We start from the raw sequence: 13,445 nt of genomic DNA on the forward strand, positions 1-13,445 counted from the left end.
TCAGATCCTGCAGGGCCCTGGTCTCATGAGGCAGAGCGTTCCACCAGGCCGGAGCCAGAGTTGAAAAGGCCCTGGCTCTGGTCGAAGCCAATCTAACTTCCTTAGGGCCCGGGACCACTAGGGTGTTGCTATTTATGGACCTTGAGGCTCTCCGTGGGGCATACCGGGAGAGGCGGTCCCGTAGGTACGAGGGTCCTAGGCCGTGAAGGGCTTTAAATGTCAAAATTAGCACCTTAAACCTGACCCTGTACTCCACCGGGAGCCAGTGCAGCTTGAAAAGCACTGGGTGAATATGCTCCCATGGCAGAGACCCCGTGAGGAGCCTCGCTGCAGCATTCTGTACCTGCTGGAGTTTCTGGGACAGCTTCAAGGGCAGACCCGCATAGAGCGAATTACAGTAGTCAAGCCTGGAGATGACCATCGCATGGATCACTGTGGCCAAGTCAGGGCGGGAAAGGTAAGGGACCAACTGCTTGATGCGGCGAAGGTGGAAAAATGTCGCCTTGGCTGTTGCTGTAACCTGCGCCTCCATGGAAAGGGAGGCGTCAAGGATTACACCCAAACTCTTAACGGAAGGCAATGGCACTAATTGGGCCCCCGCAAGAGAAGGGAGTTGGTCCCTCATCCCCATGCCATCCCGACCTAGCCATAGGACCTCTGTCTTCGAAGGATTTAGTTTCAATCGGCTCCCACGAAACCATCCAGCCACAGCTTCCAAGCATCTGGTCAGTGTGTTCGGGGCCGAGTCAGTGTGGCCATCCATCAGCAGATAGAGCTGAGTGTCATCAGCATATTGGTGACAGCCCAGCCCAAAGCTCCGGATAATCTGGGCAAGGGGGCGCATAAAGATGTTAAAAAGCATCGGGGAGAGAATTGCGCCCTGCGGCACTCCACATACCAAGGAGTGGCGCGACGACATTTCCCTCCCTAGTGCCACCCTCTGTCCCCGACCAGAGATAAAAGAGCACAACCAGTTATGGGCTAAGCCCTGTATCCCCACGTCTGCGAGGCGGTGGTCCAGAAGATCATGATCGACCATGTCAAAGGCTGCTGACAAATCTAAAAGGATCAGCAGTCCTGACCCGCCTTGATCCAGTTGTCTACGGAGATCATCTGTTAGGGCAACCAGAGCCGTCTCCGTCCCAAAACCAGGACGGAAACCGGACTGAAATGGATCTAATGCCGATGTTTCCTCCAGAAACCTACCAAGCTGTTCAGCAACCGCTCTCTCAATTACCTTACCCAGGTATGGAAGATTTGAAACTGGGCGGTAATTGGATAGGTCTAAGGAATCTAATGAAGTTTTTTTTAAGAGTGGACACACCACTGCTTCCTTCAGTTCCCCTGGGAATGTCCCCGTGTCAAGGGACAAATTGATAATTTCAACCAGGGGGGTCCGCACAACATCTGGACACTCCCTAATCAGCCAAGAAGGGCACGGATCGAGGAGGCAGGTGGTGGGCCTACCAACTTGGAGGAATCTATCCACATCAGTAGGGAGTATCCGATCGAAATGGTCCAACACCGGACCTGAAGTCAGTCGAGGGGCCTCCAGTTCAGTCACTGTATCTAAATTGGCAGGGAGGTCACGGCGGAGCAACAGGACTTTCTCCGCAAAACAACTCACGAATGCCTCACAGCTGTGGGTCGAATTTGTGCTTAAATTTGGTTGTCCTCCTAAGGACGTTATTGACCTAATTATTCTAAAAAGTTGTGCCGGGCGAGAGCTAGCGGATGCAATGGAAGCTGCAAAGTAAGATTTCTTAGCAGCTTTCATAGCCGACTCATAGGCTTTCATAAGTGTCCTATAAGATGTTCTTGAGGCTCCGTCACGAGTCCGTCGCCATACTCGCTCTAGCCGTCTGAGATCCCGCTTCATTTTCCGGAGCTCCTCAGTAAACCAAGGGGCCCGGTTTCGACGGGGTCGCAGAGGGCGCTTAGGCGCGATCTCATCAATGGCTGCCAAGAGCCGGTTATTCCAGTCCTCAACAAGGTCATCTAATGAGTCGCCAGGAGGAGCAGGGTTCCGCAAGGCTTGTCGGAATCTATCAGGATCCATCAGTTTTCGCGGACGAGCCCAAATGGGTTCGCCACCCGAGCTGGGGAGGAGCGGGAAATCAATCTTGGCTTTCAGGGCGTAGTGATCAGACCATGGCACTTCCACAGCAGGGAGCATGATCACATCTATGCCAGCCCCAAAGATCAGATCCAGCGTGTGGCCTGCTTGATGAGTGGGGCCCAAAACAACCTGGGAGAGCCCTAGTGTTGACATGGAAGTCACTAGGTCCAGAGCCTGTGAGGAGGGAGCGGCATCGGCATGGACGTTGAAGTCTCCCAAAACCAGTAGGTTTGGGAACTCCAAGGCCCAGCCCACCACCACCTCCCTAATTAAAAGTTTAGGGAAGCTTTTAATGCTTAAAAGACTATTGTATTTTATTATTCTGTTGGAAGCAGCCCAGAGTGGCTGGGGAAACCCAGCCAGATGGACGGGGTATAAATAATAAATTATTGTTATTACTATTATTGCAGCTCTCCCTGGGTGTCCTTGGGCCAGTCCTCCTTGCCTTCTCCCGGCCTCAACTACCTCACAGGGTCATTGTGGGGATAAAATGAGCAGGGCGAGGAGAACCACGCCTGCCCCCTTGAGGAAAAGGTGGGATTTAAATGCAACATATTAAATAAATCAGCAGTCAAACCCCTGGAGCGGAAGAGACGCACGACAGAAGCCCAGGTGGCCGCTGTAACCCTCCGGACACCACCGGACTCTGTCTCCACTCACCCTCCCCTCACACCTATTTCCATGCACAGCAACCAACCAACCAACCCACCATCTCGTCTTTGGCTGTGGCCAGCCTCTCAACCAGAGCACGCTGGTTCTTCAGAGTCTTTTGAAGAGGGTCGTGTCTCTTCCAGAGGGCCTCGTACATCTCGCGGTACAGCTGCACCTCCTGGGAAATGCAACAATTATTACTAATAGTAGCAGCAGCAGCAGCAGCAGCACACAAACTGCTTCCAATAGAAAAACAGAATCATAGAGCTGGAAGGGAACCCCAAAGGTCATCCAGACCAACCCCTGCTGCCATGCAGGAACCACAACTAAAGCATCCCCGACAGATGGCCACCCAATCTCTGCTTAAAAACCTCTAAGGGAGGAGAGCCCACCACCTATCAAGGGAGACTGTTCCACCGTCAAACGGCTCTTACTGCCAGAAAGTTCTCCCTAATGTCTAGTTTTTTAAGCGAGGGAGTAGATGGCCAGTTGAAATTCCTGCATTGCAGGGGGTCAGACTAGATGTCTCTGTGTGTCCCTCCCAAGCCTACTCTTCTATGTGCAGTGGAACCTCGGCAGTCGAACACAATCCATTCCGGAAGACCATTTGACTTCCGAAACGTTCGACAGCCGAGGCTCGATGGACGGCCCCGCAAAATCCATTGAGAAAATGGAGAAGCTGTTTGACTTCCAAGGCGCGTTTGAGAAACAGTTTCTATCCAAATCCGATTTCGGTTTTAAACGCAGTGTAGGTAGTCTCTATGTGTACAGTATATTGTATTCAATTATGGGGTATCAGAGTTTTTAGGAGCTAACTAGGCTGGGATAGTTGGGATAGCAGGCTTGTTGGGTTTTCAATGTGTGATGTAGATTTTTCAGTTTCGTTGTTCTGTATGGGACAATGACAGTAAAGATGATCGTATTGTATCGAAAGTGGAAGCAATTACAGTGGTACCTTGGGTTACACACGCTTCAGGTTACAGACTCCACTAACCCAGAAATATCACCTCGGGTTAACAACTTTGCTTCAGAATAAGAAGAGAAATCTCGAGGCAGAGGTGCAGTGGCAGTGGGAGGCCCCATTAGCTAAAGGAGTGCTTCAGGTTAAGAACAGTTTCAGGTTAAGAACGGACCTCCAGAACGAATTAAATACTTAACCTGAGGTACCACTGTACTCCTGCGCTTTTGGCGTTCAAAAACCAAAACGTTCGGCTTCTGAGACGCTCAAAAAACCACAGTTCAGCTGTACGGTACTAATTTTAGGAGTTCTAAAAGAGAGTGCAGCTCTTTAGACCTCAAAGTCCACTCCCCCAGCGTGGATTTCCCTTTCCCTCGCTCGTCAGATCCCCCAAACACAGGCGCTACACACAAAACACTCACAAACACCCCGTCCCCGGCAGAGAGACAAAGCCGGGGTCAGCCCCTGCTGTCCATGTGCAGCCGTGCAAGGCTTAATGCCCGCTGGCACGCTGCAGGAATCCGCTGCCGAGAGAGAGAGAACGTGGCTTGGCCACGTGAGGAACCCAGTGGCGCGAGGATGACCAGGCCAGCCAGCTGGTTTCAGCCCTGAATGGCTGGACCATCTCTGTGCAATGCTGGAAGCAGCGTGGTGCAGTGGTTAGAGTGCTGGACTAGGACCTGAGAGAGACCAGGGTTCAAATCCTCCCACTCGGCCACAAAGCTATATTAAAATAAAGAAAATTCTCAGGGATGATTCACACCCTGGCCGGCACTTTCTTGATCTCCTGCCCTCGGGCAGAAGATATAGAAGCCTGATTAGTCGCACCAACAGGGTGAAGAACAGCTTCTATCCACGGGCTGTTAGGCTGCTGAATGAAAAGATGAAAACAACAGGGCAACTGACTTTCAGGTTTGGTGGGTGTGCGTCAGAAAACGAGGAGAATTAAAACTAAGAGAGCTGAGTGGGGGGTACTCGTGTAATCTCACTGTATGCAAGTTGTACAAGTGACAATAAAGTCTTTCAATTTCAGTAAAGTCTTTCAATTTATAAATAATTATTTATTATTTATAAATATATTATTTATATCCCGCCCATCTGGCTGGGTTTCCCCAGCCACTCTGGGCGGCTCACAGTATATATAAAAACATAATCAAACATCAAACATTAAAAAACAGAATCTTATAAAGACGATAGATAAACCACTAAATTAAGGTTACCAGACGTCCCCATTTCCTGGGGACAGTCCCTGGATTTACAAACCAGTCCCCATAACAAAATCCATTGAAGTTGAAAAGTGTCCTTGGATTCATTGAAAAAAATCTGGCAAGTTTACAATATATCAACAGAAAATAATAAATAAATAAATAAATAAATAAATAAATAAATAAATAAATAAATATACTCAAACTAGTCACTGCCTCTCAACCTAATCTACCTTGCAGGGTTGTTGTGGTGATTACATGGGGGGGGGACCACGTACCCCCCCTTGCTCTCCTTGGAGAAAAAAGGTGGTCTATAAATCTGCTCTGCACTAACCCAGCAGAAGCCTCCCTCATTTCAGTTAATAATAATAATAATAATAATAATAATAATAATAATAATAATAATAATAATAATTTATATATACCCCGCCCTCCCCAGCCAAGACCAGTTGTGTGGTCTCCCTTGCCGGCTGATGGCGAGATCTCACAAAACTTGTGCGATATCCGTGGCTGGATGAGGCCTCCTCCTTCTCTACCCAGGTCTCTTCCCTGCCAGTGTTAGAAACTGGGACAGAAAAACTAGGAGCAAATGGCTCCTGAGACCTGGATTGTGGGCGCCAAAACAGAACGTCTAGTTGCCATTTTTGGGAGGGGGGAGGGAGTCAGCAACATTTTTTATTTATCATTTTGATAAGCATGAATTAATATGCAGTTCACATAAGTGACACATTGTTAATATCACATTTCTAGCAGAAATTGTTAATACAGTGGTACCTTGGGATGCGAACGGGATCCGTTCTGAAGCCCCGTTCGCATCCTGAATAGAACGTAAGGTGAAGGAAAGTCTTGATTCTGCACATGACTGTGACATGTTTGGGAAAGTCTTGCTTCTAAGTTTCGTCTCTGTACATGCTGCATAAATCGTTCTGCACAAATCATTCTAATACTAAGACATTCCCTCACCACCCCAGAATGTTCAGTTCACATTGAGTTCGTGCTCTGACCTGTTCTTAATGCATAGTTGACCACATCTACAGATGAATGCTATATCAATCACTAGTAAAAGTTTAATAAGGAGGTTTCATGCCTGTCTAGTTTCAGCTCCGTTTCCCAGCCTTTAATCTATTCGGGATTAATGTCTATATGTAATTCCCGCCTTGTACACATGTTAACCAATCAGCAACAAGTTGCTTTGTGTTTGTATCAACCAATCAGCAACAAGTACACCTGTGGCAATGTTTGTAATAATCAATAAAAGAGAGTTCCCGGGGCTTGCCCCGGCAGACGCCTCTCACATGACACCTGCTACTCGTCTGTCGTGGTTTCATTCCTACAGTAAGATGCGACAACGCGTCTGTGCAGGTCACGTTTTGCTGCTTCTGCGCATGCGCGTGATGTCATTTTGAGCATCTGTGCATGCACGAGCGGCGAAACCTGGAAGTAACATGCTCCGTTACTTCCGGGTTGCCGCGGAGCGCAACCCGAAAGCGCTCAACCTGAAGCACATTCAACCCGAGGTATGACTGTACATGTTTAATTTGGTGTTGGCAATAAAAATATTGGTACATACTTTTCAAAACACTCTACTCTTTCTTGATTCAGGTAGGTAGGCGTGTTGGTCTGATGCAGTCAAAATACATAAAAAAATTGTCCAGTAGCACCTGAGAGACCAACTAAGTTTGTTCTTGGTATAAGCTTTCGTGTGCACACTGGGCAATTTTTTAATTTTTTATCTACTCTTTCTTGTTAAATTCCTTGGCCTATTGTCTATCCTTAACTTCGAGGCTTCAAAGCGCCTACATTTCAGGAATCCTGGAGTGTCAGCCAGGCGCAAAAAATGGAGGCACTCGCAAATGGAGAATCTTTAGGCGCCAAATGCATCTGGTTCCCTGCTAATTTTGAACCCTGTTCCCTGCTTACCTGGCTGGGCTCAGAGATGGGGGTCTGGGTGGCCGCGTCCCTCTGATCCGCCGGTCCCACGCAGGCAGGCAACCTCTGGGAATTCAGGCAGTCCCGGATCTCCCGGGAAAGGGCTTCCACGACGATCTGGGAGCTGGCCAGGTGCTCCTCTAGCTCTTCCCGAGACAGGCTGCGCAGCTGGTCCTGAGACAAGCTAGGAGGAAACAGCAAAGAGGCCACCTGTGGTTTGCTGCATTGCAGGGGGCTGGACTAGAGGACCCTCAAGGACCCTTCCAACTCTAGGATTTGGAGTCCCTGCTTTGCATGCAGGTCCTGGGTTCAAATCCCGACATTGCCAGGGCTAGCTGGGGGAACAGTCCAAGTCGGGGTGGCGTGGGGGGAATAAAAACCACAACAGCCTCATGTGTGCTGGGGAAGAGGTGCAGCCAGGTGGCTGAACACCTGCTTGGCATGCAGAAGGGCCCTGGGTTTGGTCCTCCCGCTTGGAAGGTGTCTGAGATCCTGGGGAGCTGCTGCCGGTCAAAGGCGGCCATGCTGAGCTCGGCGGACTAACGCAGCCTGGCATTTATGGCAGCTTCCAACATATGCCACATAATCCCCCCTTCCGCATTTGGACAGACCTGACCATTTAGTGCGGCAGAACCTCCCTGCCTGCTGATATTAAGCAGGCGACTTCCCCGTACTGTTCAATGCCTCCTAAGGCATTTGTGGTAAGACAAGCCTGGCCAAACGCTGAGAAAAGTCAAGGTGAACTTTAACCTGTTTTAGGATTTTTTTAGTTTTGCTGATTTCCCCCAATAATTTTATTGTTTCATCTTTTCGTAAACTGCTTTGAGGGTGGGAGTTGTGGGAAAAAGCAGTGGGAAAAAGAAAAAAAAATACTTCATACATTTTTTAAAGACTTCTGTCTTTACCCCGTCCTGCTTTTAAGAAAAAAATACATGTGTCCCTATCTCTGCCCCCAGAGGCAGAAGTGACGACTCTGTGGACCTCTTCCATCCCCTTCAATGTCCAATCCCAGTCCCAGGGCAGCTGTTTATCAGCTCCACCTGGTACGCAGGCTGAGACCCTCCCTGCCCGCAGACTGTCTCGCCAGAGTGGTGCATGCTCTGGTTATCTCTTGCTTGGACTACTGCAATGAGCTCTATGTGGGGCTACCTTTGAAGGTGACCCGGAAACTACAACTAATCCAGAATGCAGCAGCTAGACTGGTGACTGGGAGCGGCCGCCGAGACCACATATCACCGGTCTTGAAAGACCTACACTGGCTCCCAGTACGTTTCTGAGCACAATTCAAAGTGTTGGGTCTGACCTTTAAAGCCCTAAACAGCCTTGGCTCAGTAGACCTGAAGGAGCGTCTCCACCCGCATCGTTCTGCCCAGACACTGAGGTCCAGCTCCGAGGGCCTTCTGGCAGTTCCCTCCCTGCGAGAAGCCAAGTTACAGGGAACCAGGCAGAGGGCCTTCTCGATAGTGCCACCCACCCTCTGGAACGCCCTCCCACCAGATGTCAAAGAGAAAAATAACTACCAAAATTTTAGAAGACATCTGAAGGCAGCCCTGTTTAGGGAAGCTTTCAACGTTTAATAGATTATTGTATTTTAGTGTTTTGTTGGAAGCCGCCCAGAGTGGCTGGGGAAACCCAGCCAGATGGGCGGGGTATAAATATATATTTATTATTATTATTATTATTATTATTATTATTATTATTATTATTATTATTATTGCCAAGCCTCTCTCTTTGCAAAGAGGAGGGGCTGAGGGGTCCTCTTCACATGTGCTCTTTCTGCCCCCCTCCAAGCCAGACCTTCGAGACCTGGACGCAGCGGCTGGATGGAGCAGACAGACACCAACGGAGGGTCTCAGTCCCCAGAGAAGACCTGGGTCTTAGGCGCTCTACTTACTGCCACAGCAGGGAGTCTGTTTCTGCTGTGCTGTCCTTGGTCAAAGTCCTCTCCTCCAGGGAGGTGTTGACACCCGTCTCCAGGAGGCTCAGAGGCGACATCCAGGTTGCCGCCGAAACCAGAGAAACAGCCGCCTTCCTCTGCTGCCACAGGACAGAAGCCGTATTCATCGGGGATGTGCTGAGTCCTGTCTCCAGGATGTTCAGAGGGAGGATCTGGGAAGCTGCAGGCGACACAAAGGCCGAAACAATGCCATTATCCCTCTCTTGTTCCTGGTCCTCCGAGGATACATTTGGTCCGGCCTCCAGGAGCCTCAAAGGAGAGACTGAAGTGAGTCCGTTGTCCTCCTCCTGTTCTTGGACAGAAGCCTTATCCTGCAAAGATGCATTTGGTCCAGCCTCCGGGAGACTCAGCTGGGGGACTGAAATAAGGCCATTGTCGTTCTCGGGATGCAGGGTGGAACCCTTGTCCTCTGAGCATGCATTTGGGCCGGCCTCTAGGAGCCTCGAGGGCGACATCCAGGTTGCTTCAGGCATCACAGAAACTGAAGTGAGTCCATTGTCCTCCTTCTGTTCTTGGACAGAAGCCTTATCCTCCCAGGATGCATTTGGTCCAGCCTCAGGGAGCCTCAGTTGAGGGACTGAAATAAGACCATTGTCCTTCTCAGAATGCAGGTCAGAGCCCTCATCCTGTGAGCATGCATTTGGGCCGGCCTCTAGGAGCCTCGAGGGCGACATCCAGGTTACTTCAGGAACCACAGAAACTGAAGCGAGGCCATTGTCCTTCTGCTGTTGCTGGACGGAAGCCTTGTCCTCCAAGGATGCATTTGGTCCAGCCTCCGGGAGATTCAGCTGGTGGACTGAAATAAGACCATTGTCGTTCTCGGGATGCAGGGTGGAACCCTTGTCCTCTGAAGACACATTTGAGTCGGCCTCCAGGAGCCTTGAGGGCAACGCCCAAGCCATTTCAGGAACCACAGAGACTGAAATGATGCCATTATCCCTCTCCTGTTCGTGGACAGAAGTCTTGTCCCCTGAGCATGCATTTGGTCTGGCCTCCAGGACACTCAATGGGGAGACTGAAGTGAGGCCATTGTCCTTCTCCTCTTGCTGGATGGAAGCCTTGTCCTCTGAGGATGCATTTGGTCCAGCCTCCAGGAGACTCAACTGGGGGACTGAAATAAGACCATTGTCCTTCTCAGAATGCAGGTCAGAACCCGCATCCTCTGAGCATGCATTTGGGCCGGCTTCCAGGAGCCTCGAGGGGGATGTCCAGGTTACTTCAGGAACCACAGAGACTGAAGTGATGCCATTGTCCTTCTCCTGTTCATGGACAGAAATCTTGTCCTCTGAGCATGCATTTGGGCCGGCCTCCGAGAGCCCCAAGGGGGACATCCAGGTCGCTTCAGGCATCACAGAAACTGAAGTGAGTCCATTGTCCTCCTTCTGTTCTTGGACAGAAGCCTTATCCTCCCAGGATGCATTTGGTCCAGCCTCTAGGAGTCTCAGTTGGGGATGCAGGTCAGAACCCTTGTCCTGCAAAGATGCATTTGGTCTGGCATCCAGGAGCCTTGAGGGGGACGCCCAAGTCATTTCAGGAACCACAGAGACTGAAACGATGCCATTATCCTTCTCCTGTTCGTGGACAGAAGTCTTGTCCCCTGAGCATGCATTTGGTCTGGCCTCCAGGACACTCAATGGGGAGACTGGAGTGAGGCCATTGTCCTTCTCCTCTTGCTGGATGGAAGCCTTGTCCTCCGAGGATGCATTTGGGCCGGCCTCTAGGAGGCTCTGAGGGGACCTCCCAGTTGCTGCGGAGCCTGGGGCGACGCTCTTCCCATCTTGCAAGGCAGGGAAGGGGAGACTTTCTCTTTTGGGGGTTTCCAAAGCCAGGTTTGGCTCGGCCATCTCCTGTGGGTGGCTGTCTCGGAGTGAGTCGCCAGGCAGCCGTTCCTGGCTAGGCTGCAGAAGCAAAAACAACACCACAGGCTCATAGGATGTTGCAGAAAAGTGAGAGCTGGGTTCAAATCCTGACTCAGCCAGGATGTTCACAGCAGAGGGGAAACAGAGGCAACTGCTCTCTCTCAGCCTCGCCTACCACACAGGGTTGTGTGAAGCTGAAATAGTTTGGGGTGGGGGGGATTAAAATGCAATAAAAATAAATAAAACAGGTCCTTTTCGGTTGGGGCACCACCACAATGCCATTCCAGGAGGTGGTGATAAAATGCTAAACTTATTGGACTGATTTTTATGATTCTGTGTTTCACTATTGAGAAAACAGTCCTCAGAGAGCAGCCTTAATTTCACTCGCTTTTTAGTGACTTTTATTTTGTTAGGACTGCCATTTTCCTGGACACTACTGGGATTTCAAAGGTGGAATTGACGTCCAGGGGTTTTCCTTTTGAAAAGCTCAGTAATGTTGGGGTTTTCCTTTAAAAAGCTCAACAACTTTTGCGGTGTCCTGGTTTTTACTTTTTGAAACATGGCAACCCTAATTCCGTTTATTCATTACATTTGCATTGCGCCTTTTCCTTCCAGGAGCTCAAGGTGGCGTCCCTGGTTCTCCCCCTCCTCATTTAATCCCCACAACAACCCTGCGAGGCAGGTTAGGCTGAGAGGCAGCCACTGGCCCAAGGCCACACCCAGTGAACACCCTGGTCTCCCCTATGCTCAAACCCCTACCCCCCACTGGTCCTCTTGGTAAGCTGCCTTGGCCAGGAGGGCTTGTAAAAGACAGAAAGTCAGACCAGGCCATTTGTTTCGACTTACTATTACAGTATGTCTGTGCTGTGGGGGAGCTTCTGGGAAGGCTGATTTAGAGGAAGCCAAGAGTACATGCCTATGGCTGGATGACCTTTGGGAGTCCTTTTCAACTCTACGACTTCTTCCGAGGTGCCCTCCATCCATAGCTGTCAACTTTTCCCTTTTCTTGCGAGGTATCCTATTCAGAATAAGGGAATTTTCCCTTTAAAAAATGGAAAAGTTGACAGCTATGCCTCCATCCATTAATAGCGGCTTGGCTGCTCAATATTCTCTGGTTGGCCTCTGTTATTTTCTCCTACAGATAAGGACCCCTTACTGGCTCTTGGATAAGGATAAAGGAGCAGTTGTTTCTTACAACACCAGGAAACCCAGGAACTTGTAAATATCCCTACTGTATCTATCCCTCGATGGGTGTACAGTGGTGGGAAAGGGAGGTTGGGGCAAACCTGGCGAGTCGGTTTCCGCCAGAAAACCCCTCCCTGTTTGTGACACATGTGTGATGATGGACGCATGATGCTTCACCAAAGGTGTTTATGGGGGAAAAGGGAAACTTATATAAAAGTAAGAGAATCCTTTTGTTCGGGGCTTCTTCCTGCTTCTTCTATGGGGTGGGTGGAAGTCCTGTTGCTGAAGTCTTGGAAGTGATTCTTTTAATAATAATAAATAATAAATTTTATGTATACCCCACCCTCCCCGACCAGAGCCGGACTCAGGGCGGCTAACACCAATAAAATCACAGTAAAAACATAATTGGGGGCGGGGGGAGAACCAATTTAAAATACAGGTTAAAATGCAGCTTCATTTTAAAAGTAGCCAATAGATCAAGAACAGAAGGGTCAGTCTGAGTCCAAACCAAAGGCCAGGCGGAATAGCTCTGTCTTGCAGGCCCTGCGGAAAGATGTCAAGTCCCGCAGGCGGGGGAGGGAGCAGGAGAGTATAGTGCGGCGCAGTGGTTAGAGTCCTGGACGGGACCTGGGTTCAAATCCCCACCCGGCCCCCACGAAGCTCCCTCGGAGCCGCCCCCTCTACGAGCTGAGCCTCCTCTCCCCGCCCCCCACCCAAGGAAGTTGGGGGTCTGGCCTCAAGCCCCCTTCCCAGGCGCTGAGCATGAGCTGGAGGAGGTCGGGGGGCGCAACCCCCCAATAAAACCCGGGACTCACCGGCTCCATGGCGCCCCGAGGTCCGGCCAAGAGCGCGCCCGGCGGGGAAAACCCAGCGCCCTCGCTTTTTTTGAATGAAACCGCCGAGTGACGCCACCGGAGGAGGCGGGGCCAATGAGGGGAGAGTGAGTGGGAAGGGCCCGACCCCGACCCCGCCCTCGAAGGCGAGCCTTTCTGCGCGCAGGAGCTGCTGCAAAACGTTTCAAGCTCCGCTGCTGCCGGCGGAAGATATTCTGCAGGGCGCGAGTCCCAGCCAAGCCGATTCGGCTGTTGCACAAATGCAAAGCGATTTGCATGAAAGAATAATAGTACTTTCATTTTCGGAATGTATAGAAAACAGACAGAACAATTCCCTCCCTGGGGAATGCCCTCCCACTAGATGTCAAATAGAAAAACAACTACCAAACTTTCAGAAGACATCTGAAGGCAGCCCTGTATCTAGAAGTTTTTGATGTTTGACCAGGGGTAGGCAAACTAAGGCCCGGGGGCCAGATCCGGCCCAATCGCCTTCTAAAGCCGGCTCCTGGACGGTCCAGGAATCAGTGTATTTTTACATGAGATAAATGTGTCCTTTTATTTAAAATGCATCTCTGGGTTACTTGTGGGGCATAAGAATTCATTAATTTTTTCCCTCCAAAATATAGTCCAGCCCCCCACAAGGTCTGAGGGACGGTGGACCAGCCCCCTGCTGAAAAAGTTTGCTGACCCCTGTGTTTGACTTTTATGTTTTTACATGTGTTGGAAGTCACCCAGAGTGGCTGGGGAAA

The 13,445-nt window shown here is 50.2% G+C and overlaps 1 protein-coding gene across 1 annotated transcript in view; it reads right to left on the bottom strand.

Annotated features, from left to right (window-relative positions):
- Positions 1-12,789, bottom strand: part of SPAG5 (sperm associated antigen 5) — a 32,644-nt gene extending 19,855 nt beyond the window's left edge. Inside the window, exons 1-4 of the mRNA XM_083715003.1 lie at positions 12,679-12,789; positions 8,757-10,717; positions 6,854-7,046; positions 2,829-2,948 (exon numbers count right to left, since the gene is read on the bottom strand). Of these exons, the coding sequence (XP_083571129.1) occupies positions 2,829-2,948; positions 6,854-7,046; positions 8,757-10,717; positions 12,679-12,687 (2,283 nt within the window). The 5' untranslated portion in view covers positions 12,688-12,789. The remainder of the gene's footprint in view (positions 1-2,828; positions 2,949-6,853; positions 7,047-8,756; positions 10,718-12,678) is intronic.
- Positions 12,790-13,445: the final 656 nt, after the last annotated feature.

This window comes from Podarcis gaigeae (assembly GCF_964106915.1).
Source record: "Podarcis gaigeae genome assembly, chromosome: 15".
Taxonomy (NCBI): domain Eukaryota; kingdom Metazoa; phylum Chordata; class Lepidosauria; order Squamata; family Lacertidae; genus Podarcis; species Podarcis gaigeae.